A 20,538-nucleotide genomic window follows, 5' to 3' on the forward strand; every position below is an offset into this window, starting at 1 on the left:
CTAAGAAAAATAATTCACTGAAGATATGCTGTCTGCAAACTTGTCTTTTAAAAAACTAATGAAAATTTTTACCTCATTAAGAAATAAATGTATGAAATGAAAATCAAAGAATTACTTAGTAATTTGTTAATCTTACAAAGCAACTGCACTTATCATTACTAAAAAACCTTTTCACAACCACTTAAAGAATTTGAATTATGTCTGTGAATAAACAGGGCCTAATTAAAATTGTTAGCTGAAGAAATTTAAACACAACAGACTACACAAGAACTGGATCAAGTCAAGTGAAAGAATAAATCTTTACTCATAGGATTGGAATTGAACTCATTTATGAAAAGTACAAACAGCTATAAAAATTATGACAAAGTATTACTTAAAAATTAAGGTGGACTCTACAAAGGAAAATAAAGATCAACATAAAAACTTTTTCTTAAAAGATTTAATACTTACGGGGGAACTGAACTTTCTCTTTTGGTTCGTATTCCATATTCTGGGTTTCTTTGTTTTTTACTTTTCCTCCAGAATGGGATGGAATGAAGTAATTCACCACTTTCCCCTAATATAAACAACATTCAGTAATCACACAGTGTTTTGTTTTCAGTATTCTGAAGTGCATAATTATTGCTGGGCCCCAAGTGCTACTCAGAGGCCATTCCTGAAGATACTTGGCCAACCAGGGTGAACATTTAACGCCAAATCCTGGTGACTAGGTAATGCTCTGGCCTTGAGGTACCAGAGGCCACCAGGCCACCCCCTTGATATTCAGTAGTCTCCAGCACTGTCAGGACTACAACTGGCAGTGCTGGGGGCCGGAGTGGCAGGTGCTGCCTGGGATCAAACACAGGTCCTTGCATATGCAAATCCCCCGCCCAGGGAGACAGGACTTATCTTCCTGGCTCCTGAGTTGCTTCTTATAATTACTTTTCCATCTCTCTCAGAGATGCAAAGAGTTGTAAAACTTATGGAAGAGATACACAGAAGGCCAAAAAGTACAGGAAAAGTACTCAATATCATTAATCCTCAAGAAATAACAAATCAACCACAACTATCATCTGATAGCTGTTAGAATAGCTATGTATCAAAAGAAAGAAATAACAAATTAGCAAGGATGTGTAAAGAGAAAACTCTGTCCTCTGGGTGGGAATGTCAAAGAAGCAGTATGAGTTCTTAAAAAATTCAGAACTAAAACTACATGATCCAGCAATCCAAATTCTGGGAACTTGGATCTAGAAGAAATAAAACACTAGTCCTAAAAGATATGCACGCTCACGCTCAGCATGGAAATGAGCTAAGTCTCCACTGTGTTGTAGACACGTGCTGAAGTTATTATCCAGTTATAAAAAAAAATGAAATATCGCTTTTTTTTTTTTAACATGGAACAGACCTTGAAAGCACTATGCTGTGTTAAATATATCACAGAATGACAAACCCCACACCTCTCAAAGTGGTAACTCTATAAAACAAAACACACCAAAAAACAAAACACAAAACCCTATATATACACAGAACAGACTGGCTATTGCCAGAAAGGATGCAGATAAAAGTGGGTGAAGGGAATCAAAAAGCACAAATTTCCAGTTCTAAAATAAATCATGGAATTCAATGAACAGCATGAAGATCTGAAAGGTGCTAAAAATACAATTCTGAAAAAACAAGAAAAAAATTTTAACTAGGTATGGTGAGGTATGATATTAATAAGACTTATTGCAGCAATCATTGCACAATCTACAAACACTGAGCCACAACTGAATACTAAAATTAATGTGTATTCAACTATACCTTAAGAAAAAGCTAAACACTTTGTGAATGTATAAACAATATACATATGTGTAAACATATGAACAATTTTATTTCAGGGCTTAGTTACAGATATAAAGTATTCGGGAAGGAGGGGAGGTTAACAATGGTAGTGCTCAGGGATAACTCCTTGCAGTGCTTGGAGGATCATATGCTGGTCTAGGAACTATAAGCAAGACAAGTGCCTTAACCCTGTTACTATCTTTCCAGTCCGTAAGAGTTACTTTTAAAGACTTGCTTTAACATAGAATTACCCATAGAAGTTAGACTAATGCTACAAAGAGCTTAGTCTAAGAATATACTTAATAGTGAAAATCCCAAACAGAAGTTTATTGATCAGTTAAAACAATTCTCTTTCATTTCATTTTTACAAAGGAAATAGGTATTTTCTATTCATCTGAAAGGCTAATTTTGCAAACTGATCCTATTAAAAGATCCCTCATGAAGCAAGCTTGTGAGTGTATCATTAAGCATAACAGTGTTACAGATAATTAGTTATGTCCTAATAGCGCCTAGGGCTTAGGGGTCATTTCAAACATTTAGTTCAGTAATGCTAGGGGCCATCATGGTCAGAGGTGTGTGTGGGACGACAGGTGCCGGGATCAAACTCAGGGCCTCATGTGCACCATCCTTTCGAGCTCTCTTCCAGATTGTTAGGTAAACTTAAAATTTTAAGTCCAATTATCGTTACATACTTTGGAGTAAGGATTCAGTTTGTTCCATCTAGCATTTTAATGATTAAAGTCACCAATTCTTTAACATTTGAATTATTAAATTATAACTCCTGAGATCTGTGCAATTTACAACAAAAATCTATTTTGAAAATATCTGATTCTGAGAGGCAATACAGAGATTTTCAGTAGTGACAAAATGTTTAAGCGACAATACTTGCTTCTTCAGGGATTTTTATCTGTCAATTTTAAGGAAGCCAGGTTAGTAACAGCGTGTCCGCTTTCTAGTCAAACATCACTTAAAAATAACCATGCCAGTTCCAAAAGTCCCATTTTCTGCTCTCTGAAGTTAAGTAACAACTAATTTAAGTCACTAGCTGCAGAGTGGACTGCAAGTATTGACTGAAGTGGCATGCAAATGTTCAACATACGATGCTTTTTGAGAACGTATGACCCTTCTATCCCAAATCCTACCTCAGGAAGAGTGAGAGCGTCTTGCTTGACATTCTCTCGAATGTGTGTCAGAATCAGAGCCAAAACCTCCACTGTCTTTCCAAGACCCATTTCATCTGCTAAGATTCCACCAAACAACTGTGGGCCGGCACTTGGGTACTCACGGATAATGCTAGAGGAAAAATCAAGAAAAATACATCATAGAACGTAAGCAAGAATTCCGTGGCTTCTAAAGAGAACTTGAGAAATGCATATGAGTCTTCTAAAAACCACATTTTACAAACAATTAAAATCCATAGATTATAAGTAGTAAAAACTGTGCTAATTAAAACACTGGCTGAGCTGACAAGTCTAGAGAGACAGAAGTGGTACTGGAAAATTATCTTTAATCTTCTATAAATTAAGCACATTTGCCTTAAAGAAAACACATTTACCTTATGCTGTGGTCTTAATTTGGACTAAAAAATAAGGGTAATAACTACTGATTCACTATCAAGTTTAAGACTCATGAAATTCTTTTACAATAGAGATTGGTCAATTTTGACGAAGAAAAAAAAAAGCACACAAAAATGTGTTTAAGCATCTTTTTTTCTGGGAGGCGTGGAGGTGTCTGGGTCACACCTGCTGGTGCTCTAGATGGACCTGAGATCAGCTGCATAGAAGGCAGGCAAGCATCCTCCCTCTTGTACTTTCTCTCTGGCCCAGCATTCCCCCAATCCCCTCCTGCCTTTTGGGTGACATCCAGTGTTGCTCCTGGCTCTGCTCTTCAGGAATTACTCCTGGCGGACCATTTGGGATGCCAGGGATCGAACCTGGGTCACAGCATGCAAGGCAAATGCCCTACCCCCTATACTACTGCTAGGGCCTTAAGAACCTCTTTTGTGTGTACTGTCCAATCATAACCATCTCACAAGGATTGGTAAAAACCGGCTTATATTTTTGAAATAATTTAAAACAAATTATGGCAAACGCCCTACCTGCTGTACTATTGCTCTGGCCCAGCATCTTAAATCTACCATATTGCACTTACTAAAAAATTTTAAGTGTTATTAATTTTATGTCTATACCAGCTATAAAAATATCTACTGTGACTAACCTTATTATTTTCAAGGTAGTACCAACAAGGGCAAAGACACATGTTGGCAATCTTATACAGGTTTTCATAAAAGAGAGTTTTGCCTTACCAGCCTGTGTACGGATTATAGTAGAGCTTCAAATTCTCAGGTGTAACTATTTCTCGCCACAAGTAGTGCAGGGAATTTTCTAAAGAAAAATAAAACAAAAAGTTTTAGTTTTGCTTTCTTTCTGTTGGATTATCAAAGTAAAATCAAAAAAAGAATTAGCAGGATACTCTGAGAGGTGTGAAGAAAATGTTGCTCATTCTTGTCTTCAGGCAACTATATGCCTTAGCTTCCTTTGCCTGGACTCAAATATTTACCACCCAAGTGTTAAGACAGAAAAACCCAGTATAACAAATAACAGAAGATGAGAAGAAATATTAACACACAGGACTGAGTCAAATTCACACCAATTTTTATCTTAAAAATCCCTCAAAGAACTGTTTTTTAAATAATTCAACAGATATATGACAGTGGGCTAAACCCATTTACTCTCAGCAGACCTAAGCTTTCAGATAGGCCCAAACAAAGTCTTATTCAACTAAGAAAAAACTTCTAAAGCCTTAACAGTGAAGGACTCAGTTTGTTTCAACTAACATTTTCTAATTAACGTTTTATAATACTATTTAAACCAACTACCAAATATGAAGTTTGTTTACAGCAATTAATTTTCTTAGTTTCCTTTGGGATTAATTGATGAAATAGGTATTTAGACATGGTTCATAAAAGGAAAACACTAAAAGGTAACATATTTTGGTGCCAGAGAGCTAGTATAGGTGCTTGCCTTGCACCCAGTCAATTATGGTTCTATCCTTAGTATCACAACATATGGTCCAGTGACATAGCCCCTTCTCCCAGGAGTAATCCGTAAGCACAGAGACAGGAGAAAGCTCTAAGAACTGCAGGGTGTTGTTATAAAACAGAATAAAGTTTCAATGTATGAAAACCAGAGGGACATCAGAGCTACTAAATGATACAAGGGGATTTAATCAATGACATCAACTGTGTAAATGAAAAAGAGCAAATCATGCAAATGAAAAAGAACAAATCACTAATATACAGCACAGATCAAAACATTTTGAAAGAAGACAACTTCCCTCACCTTAATCCTGAAAGGTGTACATATGTCTTTGCAATTTATTTATTTATTTATTTATTTATTTATTTATTTATTTATTTATTTAGCTTTTTGGGTCACACCTGGCGATGCACAGGGGTCACTCCTGGCTCTGCACTCAGGAACTACCCCTGGCAGTGCTCAGGGGACCATATGGGATGCTGGGAATCGAACCCGGGTCGGCCGAGTGCAAGGCAAACGCCCTCCCCGCTGTGCTATCGCTCCAGCCCCTGCAATTAATTTTTTTAAAAACAGGCAACACTAAATTATAGTGACAGTAGTTCAAAAGGAGAAAACTGAATATGAAGTTTCTGGGATTTTAAAAATATTTTATGTATATTCTTGGATGTAAATATTAAACAGAAACAGGTAAAACTTATTTCACAGGTATTGTAGCCCAATATAACCACAGTATTATTTCAAATGCAATCATCAATATAAATTACTATTGAGATATTTTTATTCTGGGAGGTACTATTTCAAATCTCTTGTATATTAATATTACAGCACACGTCATATTGGACAGCCACATTTGAAGTTACAAGAAACAAATGTCACTAGTAGTAAAGTTACTTTTAGAGAAAGTCTAGCTTTAAATGTTAATTAGGCTGCTAGTTACACAGATGCACAGATCTGTAAAGATTTATTATACCCTTTGACTCAGCTCTGTGCACTTTACTGCATTAGTTACACAGAAAAATCACTTCATGTATAAAATTCCTTGGTTTCAAACTTTTTCAATTAAGACAGCTTTTTTTGACAAGAAAAATGAGTTCAAATGGTGAATGGGAAAACTAAAAACTGTATTTTTTCTTGATTTCACTATAAAGAACTTTCTAGATAATCATTTTAACAGAAATATTCATTCTATCTTTTCAACATGACTTGATCAACCCTGTCTCCCTCCCATAACGATCCCTGCTCTTTCTGCTGAAGCTGCCTTTCCTGTAAGCATCTTATACTTGCCACTAGTAGGAGTGCTCCTGAAGTGCTCTTGTTGTAGCATCCATTTGACAGCATCTCTTTGATAGGGTCTCAACACAGGAATCAATGCAGGATGCTGCACATCCACTTCGATAGACCGTGTTTCTTGCTGATGTGCTTGCTTCACAAAGCGATAAAGTTCATCAATGTCATGTCCCTCCGCTTCACTATCTGAATCATCTTCATCTTCTAATACATCTGTATATGCAATAATAAATGCATTCAAAATGACCCACATTCCCTTTTGAAGTCACATGCAATTCTTATTTTATGAACATTACCATGCATTCTCCCATCTCTGGAAACTTGCCTAGTATGCTTTGTATCTGGAAGATCCATTATTCACCAATAAAAAACTTTCTATTTTTTAAGATAGCCCAATAGCTATTCTACCCGTGGCACATTTCATTTTTGCTACTTAAACTTGGGCGACCATAATGTTGTTGAAATACTCTCATACTCTGGATATAATAATTCACTGCAATCTGTCCAGTGGTATAATAACTATGTGTACTCACTCCTTATCCACTGAATAGTGCTCCATTAGCCCCAACCACTAGATGTAGTTAATAAACACATCTAAGTTATATTTGTATTATTTGCAGTTTTAAAAGTTAACTTGCTTTACTTTTATATCATGAAAAAATATTTATATGTACATAGAAATTTTTGTTTGTTTTTATTCTGAAACACACAGTACTCTGGGCATCCTGCAGTGATGCAGTGTCTGGGACTGAATCTAGGCCTCCTGCATACAAAGTTTCATAAGAACTCAACATGTGAGTGTTCTCTCTCTCCTCTGATGTAATTCTTCTAGGTCAATTACAAGGGTTCTTATTTTATTTCTTTTGCTTAAAAAAACAAATATGCAGCAGTAGTCTATTGAGACAAATGCTGAAGCCACTGATACGCTGTTTGGGGCACAACTGCCCTGTAAATGATTCATCCTACTGTAACAGGAAGAATGTTAAAATCTTGATGAAGTTGACAAACCCCATTTAACTGATGATTTCTTTCCAAGTGGTCTCCAAAAGTCTTAACAGTATTATAGAACCTACTCATAAGATAAAGAACATAACATCTGGCACCACAAAATACACAATTTACTTTTTTTTTTGGTGGGGGGGGAAGGGTTGGGAGGATGCTGAGCCACTTCTGGCAGTGTTCAGGGCTAACTCCTGCCTCTGTGCTCACACATCACTCCTCAGGAACTTAGGGCACTGGGATAGAACCAGAGTTGGCTACATTCAAGGCAAATGTCTTAATCCTTATACTATCTGTCTGGTCCACATTTTAAATAAAAATGTTAAGAGTCTTGAACTTCACAACCAATGACTAGTTATATGGTTGATTATTTTGGGCTGTTATTATTATACAATCTACTACAGAAAATTAAATTCATATATCCCCTTTGAAAAGTTCAAGATACTCTTTTTAAAAGGCAGAAAAACGAATTCCTTAAAAAAAAAAATCTAATGCATTTAAAAAGTATTCTATCCCATTTGGAACCATACAATTCCTTTCAATAATTTAACATGCAAAATTAAACACAAAGTTTTACAAAGAGTGCACTGCAGAATGAACTCAATAATCAAGACCACAGGCTCAGAGAAAAAAGTATAGCATACAGAGTGGTTGCCTTAAATGCTGACCTCAGCCTAGCTTTGCCCCCTAGCATAGCACAGTCCCAAGCACTGCTGGAAGGGGTCTCTGAGCACAAGTCCAGAAGCAAGCCTTAAGCTTTTGGGTGTGGTCCAAAAACCCAAAACAAAACTAAAATCAGCAACCAGATTAGAAACCTATTTTCCATATATTTCACTATGAAAATGTTTCATAATTTGCACCTGAAATAAAGTTGACTGACCCACCACAAGCAGAACCTGGAGAAAAGGAATAATTTTTTGTACCAAAAAATTATTTTTTGTGTACCAAATTATCCATACTGTCCTCCGGGAACCAAAGGCAGACCACTTGGAAACTCCAGACCTAACCAAGTATAGAACTCTGCCAAGAAACAGAGCAAAGTTAACTGGTCTTTGTAGGAAGCATGTTCTACAGAATATTTTTCAGACTGCAAAGCAGCGGTGAAATAAGGGCCTTCCAACGATCTGCTCATGACAAATATAAAAGCATACAAATTAAGGCAACAATATTAATGAGCTCAGATTCCTTCTAAATCTACCTAATGAATCAACAAATAGTTCTTGAGTACCTACTGTAAGTTAGGCAGAGTTGAAAAACAAATTAGTGAAGTCACTTCAGAAGTAAAATTTTCTCACATAGCAATATAATAGGGCAGGATAAATAGTTCAAAAGGGCAATATGCCTGCCTTAGTCCCAGATTTGATCCCTGGTAGCCCATCTGGTCCTAAAATGCACTGAAAGTGATCCCTGAGTTCAGTGCCAGGAGTAATCCTTGAATATAGTAGAATGTAGCAAAAACCAAGAAAGATTTAATGTTTATAATGGTTACAAGCTGTTATTCTGATGGCTATAGAAGTTGGGAGAAAACTGCAAGTCCTAAGAAGTAAAATTTTACTGCTTGTCCTAAAAATTACCTGGAATAATAAAACTGTATAAATTTTTCATCACTCGCTTCATGAGCTGATTGAACTTTTTCATTTTTGAATTTGCCTCACTCAGAAAGTCTAATTTAGTGAGTCCATTTTCCAAGAGATAAATTCCAACCTGTAAGGAAAAAAATCAACATCACAAAATTACTAACTGTACTATACCACCCTTTTGGGATATAATAAAATCATTTTTATCATTAGTGTTTTAAAAGGTATTCACAGTATTCCACAAACACTAAATATTTACCAAATCTCTAATATTTTCTACACTTATTTTAAAAACGAGCTCTTTGTCGTTCCTACTATTTGTGATACCAATTCAAGTAGCTAGAAAAATATACTTTCCTATCCTAACTAGAACTGAACACGATGAGAAAACCAAGTCAAGATTTCCAAATTTAATGAGCATCAGAATTATTACTGAAACTGGTTAAAAGGCAGATTCCCACAGAAGGTTCTGATGTAATTCTTTTTTTTTTTTTTTTGGGCTTTTTTGGGGTCATGCACTCAGGAGTTACCCCTGGTGGTGCTCAGGGTACCATATGGGATGCTGGCAGGCAAACACCCTTGTGCTATCACTCCAGTCCCATCTGATGCAATTCTTATTGTTGGCAGGGAATCTCATTAAACACCAAAATGTATAGGTAAACAGTATGAAGGTTTTCAGCCAAAATATTTAAGAGCTCAAAAGCAGGCCAAAAAATTGACTATCATTTGATCCAAATGTTCTCAATTGAAAAATGGGGATATCTAGTAGAGATTCAAGGTAATTCCAGTACTTTTTATAATCAGATACTCAGTAAGTGCAGTTGTATTCAATCTGTGTATTATGGAAAATATGACTCCTTAAATCACTGAGATTCTTACATTTTTCTTTTTACTTAAGAAAAACAATCAGAGGCCGGAAAGACAGTACAGTGGGTAACATTCTTGCACTGCAGCTGACCCGGGTTCGATCCTGCCAACCCCATATATAACTTCCTGCCATTGTGAAAAAACCTGAAAAGATACCAAAGAAACGGAGTACCTTGATAATGCGATTTTCTTCTGCTTTGTGATAAAGTTTAATTCTTTTCTTCTTTTGTAGCCAGTCCAAATCTTGCAACATTTCACCACTGACAGATGAATCCACTTGAATCCCTTCCTCACTAATACTGATGGTCTCTTCACATTCTGTTTGGTTCTTCGATACATCTTTACACTCTGAATGAACATACATCAGGAAGTGACTGCTTGACTCGGAATTCTTCAGAGTAAAATCTCTTTGGGAAAAATCTTCGATTAAATTCTGTTCGGGAAGAAGCTGAAGAATGAATTCTCCCAGAAAGGCTTTCCAAGAGTTATCGGACAGGTAGGGAGAAATCACAACAGCCAAAGGGATGAAGATGGGACGAGCTTCTGCTTTATTCAGTGATCTTGAGCGACTCGCCAACTTTGAACACCTCCTCTTATCTCTATGAGCCACTTCTTCCTTTGAACTATCATCCGAGAAGGAGGAATCACAAGAGTCTGAAGATGGGATCTCCACATGAATTACAGGAGAGACACTCCTTCTGGCTTCACGTATATCCCACTGAAACTCGTGTTGCTTTGTTTCATCTACCCTCATTGGAGGGGCACGTTTCCGTCGGCTGCTCATTTTTAAGTTCTCTTGGTTGGTAAATATGAATTCTAGGACACAAATACAATAGTAGATATTCCAAGAGGGGATTTTAGTATTAAAACAATTACAGATAAGAAATACAGCATAAACCAATACTCTACATATAAAACATGAATCTTCAGAGAAATGACCGAATAGTTTTTTTTTTTAATTAAGGAATTCATTAGTCACAAATTCAAAACAAAACAATGCTAGCTGATTTCCCCCGAGGCCACACTCAGCATGCCATTGGGCTACCAATCAGTATAACTCATCTCTAATGAATAAATTTAATATAAACTGCATAAAATTCTCACAGTAATTTTAGGACCAGAATGACAGTACAGCGGGTATGGGATGTGTCCTGCATGTGGCGAACACGGGTCTAATCTCCGGAACGCCATATGGTCCGAGTACTGCCAGGTGTGCCCCCTTTCAAAAAAAAAAAAAAAAAAAAACAACCACCCCAAAACATATTTAATGGGAACCATCTTAATATGACAAGTCTCTGAAATATCTATGAGCAGCTTATTTGAAGACTTTTAGTAATTCATCATTACAACATTTTAACTTTTACTATCAACTTTTACAATTTCAGTAGGTGGTTCATAGCTTAAAAATACCTGAAAATATATTTCCTTCTAAAAGAGAAAGAAAATATACAATGTATTTTTTGTGTGATTAAAAGAAGAGACATGAATCAAAAAAGAGTAAGAGAGACAAGAGGGGAGGAACAAGATGGTGGTGGCTACCAGGAGATATAAGGCATGAATTTTTAAACAATTCCATTTTTGAATCAAACCAAGCCAGGTAAGTTTTGAATCAAATCAGGCTAGGCCAGACGAAGCACAGAAGCATATTCAAGACTGCAGTTTGCTAGTCCTGGATATAAAAAAAGCTTAAGCTGCAACCTCTATTCAGTATAAATAAGCTGTATTTTCATTTCTGGATGATAAACTGAGCACACAACAGTTCACAAACTTCTACTCTCATTAATGCTCCACCCCTAATCTGTTCCAAATCTAGAAACTGATGAGAAATGTGTGCTTAAAACAATTCAAGAACACAGTGTGTTGGGGGGGGGGGGGTGTTGGGGGCGAGGAAGACCCAGTTGGAGCAACAGAACAGCCAGTAGGGCACTTGCCTTGCAAATGGCCTACCCAGGATTGATCCTGGGCACCCCCTCGGTCCCACATGCAACACCAAGCTTGATTCCTGACTGGAGAGCCAAGAGTAAACCCTGAGCACCACTGGGTGTGGCCCAAAAAGCAAAAAACAAAACAAAACCCAGGGATCGGAAATCTAAGTCAAGAAGAAATTTTAAAGAAATTTCTAAAAAATAACACATAGGACTATATGTCAGACTTGCATGTGTGAGGCTCTCATCTGATCCCTAGCACTGCTAGATAAAAACAGAAAAAGTATCTGACTGTTGCTTGATACAAGGAGATAATTCAAAGAATTGAGTACATATGCAAGTACCTGCTATGCACATGTAAGTACCAGGTTAGATCTCTGGCATTGTATGGCCCCCTAACAACAACAAAATGAAACAAATTCTAAAAGAAATGGTATGAACACGTAAATTTTAATATAGTCTCAATTATGGTAATCTACTCTTCCTAGTTTACAGCTCCCTTTTATCTTTTGTTTTGTTCGTTTTGAGGTATTAGTGGACTACGTTCAATGCTTACTCTCAGCTCTGCACTCAGTGATCTCTCCTGGCAGGTTTGGGGGACCTGATGAAGTGTCAGAGATCAAATCCAGTTCAGCTTCACACAAATCTACTGCCTTCCCCACTGTGCTCCTTCTCTGGCTCTTTACCAGGGCTTTTTAAACTTCAACTTTTCTTAGCTAAGATAAAAACAAACACCCTCCCCTCCGAGAATCTTTTTATTTTAAATTCACATATAAAAATGAACTTAAAATGAGCAATAATATGAAATATAAAAGCTAAGTCCAAAATATTTTTGGAAAAAAGCAAAGGAAAAAAGTCTAAGTGGCTTTGGATCTGGCAAAAAACATTACGAGCATTGAAAGCAGAGACTTTTAAGAAAATTATCATTTCATCAAAATTACTTTGGCTCTTAAAAAAATACTAATAGTAAATCGGTGCAGCAATGGGTGGATAACCAGACTATCTCAGAGTAATGTTACTTTTTACTTGACATAATTGGAAAAAAAAAAAATCAAACCAAACAAGAAAAAAAATACTACTAGGCCTCGAGCCTATTAGAATAGTGAGGCCTGGAACAGAAGTACAGTGAGGCCCAGAGCGATAGTGAAATGGAAAGGGTGCTAGCTTGCATGAGGCCAACCAGGGTTCGATGGCATCACATATGATCCCCAGAGCATGAGTGCAGAGCCAGGAGTAACTCCTGAGCATTGCTAGACATGGCCCACATTAAGCAAAACAACACTATAGGAAGGCAACATACAGAGGGCAAGACAGAGAAAGGAAATATTACTGAACAAATATCTAATGGAGGATTTATATGTAGAGTGTTTGCCTTGCATATGACTGATCCGGTTCGATTCCTCCATCCCTCTCGGAGAGCCAGGCAAGCTACCCGTGGCATATTCGATATGCCAAAAACAGTAACAAGTCTCACAATGGAGAGATTGGTGCCTGCTCAAGCAAATCGGTGAGCAACGGGATGACAGTGATATGTATATAATAAACTCAAAAATCAATCTGAAGATGAAATCTTGTAAAAATATTTTTTTGAATGAGCACTTAGTTAAAAATATTCAAATAGCAAAAAAGTACAGAATATATTTTCATCATCATGAGTTATTAAGTCGATGAAAATTCAATACAAATACCATAATAAGAAACTATATTATCAGGATAATAAAAATTTGAAATAGAGTTGGAGTAATTAGAACAGAATTCTCAAACATTCCAACATAGTAGTTACTTTGGAAAAGTCTGTCCATTTCTCATTAAAAGAAACTTTGAAAAGAAATGTACACTGTTTAAGGGACAAGTGTTGGAGTAATGTAGGACTGAAACCAAGTCATGAACAACCCACTTAAAAAGAAGACACTTTCCTCACTGCCAAGTAATCTTTTTCTTAGGGATTTACCGAAAGTAAATAAAAACAAGTTCACGATAATCACTTAAAAACTTGAGTGTTAATATTTTATTGATGAAACTCCGAATGTGCATCATCTGGTGAATAAACAAATGGTTTAAACAAATGGTTTACTGCTGTGATATACAGTACATAGAACAACAATAATTGATATTTTCTCCCCTCAGCAAAGACCCAAACAAAGGGACTGTCAGGATCAACTCTGCTCCTGCTGTGAATAAAGTCACCACTTCCCATGCCTTGGGACATTCCATGAACTATCTTCCGAGCACTGTGTCACTGGGGATCCCAGAACAAAGCTCTCAGAATCAACTCGGCCTGTGCTGGGCAACAAACACTGGGATGTGAATTCAAGGCCTCTGACTTGTCAGGTTAAGTCTGAAGCCACAGAGTCATCTTCCAGGTTTCCAAGATAATTACATTTCCAGGTATCATGAAGACACGCTGGATGTCAGAGACTGCATGCTAGAAAATTTCATCTATACGAAATTCTAGGCTAGACAAAAAAAATCTAGTAGTGGAACGTTATCAGTGATCACTAAGGGCCAGGACAAGGAAACAGGTCATTAACAGCATAGTGCCAGAAGGCAAATACACTACTCAGGAGATCATATGATTGTGTATGTAGCACTGTAGTAACACTGTTGTTCCATTGTTCTTTGATTTGCTCCAGCGGGCACCAGTAACGTCTCCATTGTGAGACTTGTTACTGTTTTTGGCATATCGAATATGCCACAGGGAGCTTGCCAGGCTCTGCTGTGCGAGCGAGATACTCTTGGTAGCTTGCCGGGCTCTCCAAAAGGGACAGAGGAATCGAACCCGGGTCGGCCGCATGCAAGGCAAATGCCCTACCCTCTATGCTATCGTTCCAATCTGATTGTATGTGTATGTGTCAACATTCCTCTAATTGTACACTTAAACTTGTTCAATTATATGTATACCTTACAGTAGATTTTTTTGAAAGCATAACAAAAGTAGAAACAGAAGGGCTCTAAAAATTCTGAGAGATGGAGGGAGAGCTCAGTGGGCTGGAGCCATTGCTCTCAAACCCGAGGCCCAGGTTCAATCCTCGTACCACATAGTCTGAGGACTGCCAAGAGCTATCTCCAACCAAGCACTGAGCTGGGAGTGCCTCCAAAACACTACCTGATGTTGTGTAAAAATAAAAACACACAAGCTGTTAGGCTTAAAAATTCTTAGATTAATTTTATTCTAATAAATTTGAAAAAAAATCTAGATTAAAAGGTAAATGCCTGGGTCTGGAGAAAGTACAGCATGCCTTGCACACAGTGAAGTGGGTTTGATCCTGGCCACCCCCTGTGTTCCCTTAAGCCCGTCAGGAATGATTCCTGAGTGCAGAGCCAAGAGTAACCCCTGGAAACTGCTGGGTGTATTGCTACCCACCCCCCAAGTAACTGCCTAACAAAATATAAATAAAATTGTTCCAAGAAATAGAAATCTGGAATAGCACAAAAGTATTAATGACCTATTATTATTAGGAAGATAACTCCTCTTCCTACTGAATCTCTGTACTGTTAGCAACATGATGGCCTAGTGATTTAAAAGCAGGATGGTTTCCTCAGCTGCCCCAATGAGAAATTGCTTCTGTCTGTTGCAATCCAATAGATACCTGTGAATATTCAAATAAAAAAAATTTATAGATTCAACTATTTCATTTCAGTCTCACTGACTACTTTTCAGTGCTCAGAAGCAATGCTTGAACAGTGACTATAGTATGAATGCAAATACAAAACATAACTACAAAAAACCTGTCTAACAGTGCTATATCAAGTTAATCATGAAAATTCCAGCATTAGTCAATGCCTGATTTATGAATGTGCTGCTGATAGATGACAATCTACCTCTCATTACTATTAACTTTTCAAGCACTTTAGCTCTTTTTATTTCAAAAAATAATATAGGAATTCCCCCAACAACTTAAGTGTTAGTCTTTGTCTAGTCTTCCTCAAAGCACAGGTGGAACACTGGAATTGGGTTACTCTGCTGGACTTGAAGAAATGATACTACAGTTAACTATCCACACAAACATACTATACAATAAATCACCCGAAAGCCAAATGTCTAAGACATCTATTCTTACAGTTCTACAGACTAATTGAAGGCTGGCTGATTTTCTGGAGGAAGTCTGGTTCCATGAAAAGCAGCTCTTATCTCTTTCTTCAAAGGGCCTTAAAGTAACCTATGAATCTCTTTCACCTAATTTTTATCTAAGTACTATGACTTACAATAGTGTTACACAATGTCCCAACTCCACACCCACCACTAGTTGTAGGGAATTGTACAATTTCAACTTTTTTTTTCTTTTCTTTTTGGGTCACAGCCGGCAATGCACAGTGGTTACTTCTGGCTCTGCACTCAGGAATTACCCCTGGCGGTGCTCAGGGGACCATCTGAGATGTTGGGAGTCGAACCTGGGTCGGCCATGTGGAAGGCAAACGCCCTACCTGCAGTGCTATCAATGTCAACTTTTCTTATGGCTGCGTAGTATTCCATGGTGTCACTGGATCACGAGGACACATTACCCATTCATCTGTCATTGGATACTTGGGTTATATCCATATTATGGTTCCTAAACTGAACACTACTGTTCTAAACACTGAAGTTAACTGTTGTGCACATCTTTCTGATTTACTGTTTTTGCACTTTGGGGGAAGATGTTAAAAGTGGACTCACTGCGACATGTAGGTCTTTCTATACTAACTTTCGTGACTCTCCATACTATTTTCACAGAAGTTGAACCACATTCCTACCAATAGTGAATGAGGATTCCTAACCAGGGGATCTTATGGAAATGTTTACATGTACCTTACACTTTACATTCCTGGCATAAGGAATAAACCAATTAAGTTTTTCAGAGTGGCTGGCAACTGTAACCCCGAAGGTTTTATGTTGATGGCACAAGTAACATTGATGAATCCCAAATCAAGAGGTAGAGAAATACACACTTCGAAAAGTTTAATAGCTCATGACAAAGAGCATGGATGTGAGACAGAGAAGAGTCGGACACATAATCTATTATGAGACATAATGACATTAATACCATGGCACTTACAAAATCATTAGCTCTATTTTGAATTGTTTTTTTTTTACCCCTGTGATGCTAGGACTGTACACAGAAGGTACTCTACCAATGAGTTATATCACTTGTCAACAGAATCTTTAACTCCAAAAGCCCCCAAAGCAACTGGCTATAATTTTACATCAGCAAAGCTACTGATTTTTATTTATGAGAATGAGGACTTTGAAAGTCTAGATTTGTAATTCTAGCATTAGCATTTATTAAGTATACCAGACAGCTCTCTTGTCTCTAAAAATGGGGATTATAGTAGAACTGTCATTAGAAATAATTGAAATACAACAGCACAGTAACAGAAATTTAGCATATATAAAAAGTGACAGTTGCTACTATCATCATGCTACAAACACTATAAAACTACATTATATGAGCCATCAGTATCGCAGAGAAAGGATCATAGATCATGGTTTCAAACTTGACTGCACAAGAATGCCATTTAGGTTGACTCTCTAAGGGAGCATTCTCTACCCTAATCAGTAATCCAACTGCAACTTTATTCCTCTTTCTTCCTGCCTCCCACCATCAAACTTAGGTGGACTCTAAGGTTAAAAAGGCAAAAACAGCCTTACAGTTTGAGAAAAGTGAGACTCCCACTTTGGGAGAAGCCACCGCATTACATTCCTTTGGCTTTAACTGGGACATAAAGTAACGAGCATATCTGTAATGATAAGGACCCCAGGCCCTTTGCTGGACACTATTAGTTGAGGTGGCAGCAGTGGAACCCTCTTGAACTTACAGTCAACTTTTCATTAGTAAACCTTTAAAGACACCCCCCCATGTATGTGCACTGAATGTTTTTCAACTGCATGTGCCCATTCTTCCCGCACAAACATGTACAAGTACTCCTGAAAAACGAGTAAATATTCGACTATTTTATCACCCTTACTCTAACCAGCATAAAACCAGAAGCCCGCTGTCTCTCTTTAAAACCTGCTGTACCTTCCTTTTTGGCCAGAATAATTTCCTAATTTCTTTTCTTAGCAGTGAAGACCTCCTTTTCTTCTATTGTTGCCCCCCCCCCACTTCTTGAAGGACCCTTTGGTGGAAAAGCTCTTTGGAACAATATTAAAGCTACTTATAACAAAAAGCGCTCACTGGCAGCTAACAGGCACTGGCAAAATCCTATATATCACTAATCATTCCAAATCCTTCCTCTCGTGTTCTCTGTTATCTTGTGTATTTTATCTCTGACAGCTACACTTCCCACTAACCGGTTTTTGAAAGGTAAAAAGCTCTCGCTTAAAACGCACCTTCACACTTTCCTGTTAATGTCCTGCCTAGTGCAACCTGAAAATCTTCCCTGAAGTACCTGAAGGCTGGACACGAAAGTTACTCAGCGCTGTACTCCTCCAGCCTGAGGACCGGGGTGGAAATATACAACATAAGGTGAAACACAACTCGGAATACCCTCCCTTTTAAAGAATCTGATAGTACTTTACTCAAATTTCTTACTGGCCCGTTTTATTTGGCCATATTCTAAAAGCCTGTAAGTAATGTGGAACTTTATTACATCTCTGACCCAGCAGACAATGAAGACTGACTTAACTGTGAAAATACAGACTGCTAGAAAAAAGAATTAGTTACAAGATAATGCAACAAAAACTCAAACCCACATCACTTCCTTCCGAATCAAAAAGAAAAATAAATACAGACAGACACCCAATTCTGCCGTGGGGCTGGGGAGACGGCACAGCAGATAAGGCACTGGCCTCCCACCCGCTAACCCAGGTCAGCACTTCAGTCTCGCCGAGCCGCCAGAGGCGAGCCCTGAGCGCGCCCAGGGGCGGCTCCGAACACCGAACACCCAAACCAACCCAGTACAGGTCCTGAACGCAACAAATTCACAGCAGATGCGAGTTCTCATGGGTACAAAGAACATGGACTTGCCACATGACTGCCCAAGGTGGGTCTTATGCAAGGGCAGCCCGGCGGAGGGCCGCAATCTGCAATCTTTTCCCTTCCTGTAGGGATCAACTTGCAGCAAGGTGAGATTATTCTAATCCACCGAACCCCTGAAAGACCCGGAGAACGCCCTCAGAAGGAACTTTTCTCCCCAGCAGACTGTTTCCTCAACTTTTTCTAGCTCAGCCAGGATGAACACAAAAGGAATTGTGTGTGAGACAGACAGAGAGAGACAGAGACAGAGACAGAGAGAGGCGCGGGAGAAGGGGAAGAAATAGAGAAACTCTACACCGTTTTATTTTCAATCGGTTGCCTGGAGTGGGCGGCGACGGGGTGCTCAGTGCTCGGTTACCCCGTGCAGACCGAGTGTGTCCATTTCGCCCCCAGGCTTCCAGCCTTAGTGGCCGCAGCACAGAAAAGACCAGGTTCATGTCCGACTGCTGGGCCCGAATCCTGCGATCGCCCACTGGAATAACACCACCACCACCTACAACACCACCACCGACACGACCACCAGTCGCCAGTCAAGGCCGGGGAGACGCGCCCGGGGTTCGGGGCCTGCACGCAGCCGCCCAGGGCTGCACCCCCCAGCGCGCTCAGACCACCCCCGGGAGAGCAGCCGGGCGCCGAGCCAGGAGCCGGCCCCGGACACTGCCGGGGGCGCCCCTCCCCCGCCCCTTCCGCCCCCGGAAACACAGATAAACAAAAACAATCGCCATGACACACGGGGTCTCTTTTCTTTAAAAAAAAAAAAAAAACTGGGTTCACGAAGGCCCTCAAGTATCCACCCACGTATCCACCCACGTATCCATCCATGTATCCATCCACCCGTCCACCCATCGGCGTCTCTGAGGCCTGAGTCCAGGCCGCCGCGGGGAAGTGGGCGCCCGCGGGCCGGGTTCGAGCCGCCGCCGCCTTCGGTCCCCCCGCGCGCGTCGAGCGCCAACGTGGCCCTCCGCGCCGGGGCGCCGCCTTCGAGCCCCCGGGGAACGGAGAACTTCGGGGCGCGCGAGCTTCGGGCCTGCGGCGGGGGCCCGCCTCCCCCGGGCTGAGCTGCGCCCCGCACGCGGCTCCGTCTCCCCCACCCATACTCACACTCAGGGTTCCGGGGTCGCCGGCGGGGAGGAGAAGCGCCACGACAGCCCCCTCCGACGCGACAACAACAACAAAGCGCCGCGTTCTTCCCTACGACCCGCCGGGTGGGGGGGGGCTCTACCCCTCCAGGCCCGCACGGCCGCCCGGGGAAACGCGTCTTCCCCGGGGCCCGCGGGAGGCCCCTGACGCCGAGCAGCACGACGCCTTCTTCTCTCCCAGGGAGCCTCCGTCTCCGCCCCCCGAAGCGTCGCCAGCCCCCGACCTCTGACCTCTGACCCCCTTCCCCGGTCCCCGCCCCGCCCCCCCCAGCGCCCACCTTACGCCGCTTCTCTAACCCTCTTGAGCTTCTCGGAACCGAAGCTGCGGCGTCCGCGAGAGCTTCCGCAAGGCCCGCGGCAGGCTTGGGCCAGTGGCCGAGCATCCGCCCGCAGCGGGCACGCGCGTTTTATGCGGCCATAGGTGGTGATGATTCCCCGGGGGCCCAGAAGCCTCAGCTGCCAGCTGGCCGGGCGCGCGCCCGAGCGTGGGGTCAAGGTGAACGCGCACGTCGCGGGTGCCCCGCCCCCTCCGCCCCCATTGGCTCCGTGAGTCTCTTCGGCGCAGGCCCCCGCCGGGGTGGCCACTACGGAAGGATGCAGTTCGAGTCTCGCGATAGCTTGTCAGTCCTCCCTTGAAGAACACGGGATTGGCTGAGACGTCGAAGGCGGGGGCGGGAACCTAATACAGATCTAGATGGGGGCGGGGCTACCAGCTGATTGGATGAGACTCCCCCTTAAGGTCTGTTTTCCGCTAGATCTTAGTGACAAGGGGCAGTCGTGGTTTATAAAGATCTTTAGAGTCCAGGAAGCGGGGTTTTTTGTGTTTTTTTTTTTTTTTAAGAACTTTGTCAATTAGAGAAGCAAATGTCCCTCTTTTGTCGAGAGAAAGCAGTCCCTCAAACAGTTTTTAAAAAGTTCACAGAGAGATGCGAAGAAATGAGAGGACATTGACA

General features: G+C 40.3%; 1 protein-coding gene across 2 annotated transcripts in view; it reads right to left on the reverse strand.

Annotated features, from left to right (window-relative positions):
* SHPRH (SNF2 histone linker PHD RING helicase) overlaps window positions 1–20,056 on the reverse strand; it is an 85,596-nt gene extending 65,540 nt beyond the window's left edge. The window contains exons 1-7 of one of the 2 annotated variants that reach the window (XM_055134501.1): window positions 19,864–20,056; window positions 9,741–10,384; window positions 8,699–8,828; window positions 6,123–6,338; window positions 4,106–4,184; window positions 2,943–3,093; window positions 451–556 (exon numbers count right to left, since the gene is read on the reverse strand). In XM_055134501.1, the coding sequence (XP_054990476.1) occupies window positions 451–556; window positions 2,943–3,093; window positions 4,106–4,184; window positions 6,123–6,338; window positions 8,699–8,828; window positions 9,741–10,352 (1,294 nt within the window). In that variant the 5' untranslated portion in view covers window positions 10,353–10,384; window positions 19,864–20,056. Of the gene's footprint in view, window positions 1–450; window positions 557–2,942; window positions 3,094–4,105; window positions 4,185–6,122; window positions 6,339–8,698; window positions 8,829–9,740; window positions 10,385–19,547; window positions 19,770–19,863 lie in introns of those variants that run through there. The other variant, XM_055134502.1, reaches the window with a different exon arrangement.
* Window positions 20,057–20,538: the final 482 nt, after the last annotated feature.

The sequence above is a fragment of the Sorex araneus genome, chromosome 4, assembly GCF_027595985.1.
Source record: "Sorex araneus isolate mSorAra2 chromosome 4, mSorAra2.pri, whole genome shotgun sequence".
NCBI classification, from domain to species: domain Eukaryota; kingdom Metazoa; phylum Chordata; class Mammalia; order Eulipotyphla; family Soricidae; genus Sorex; species Sorex araneus.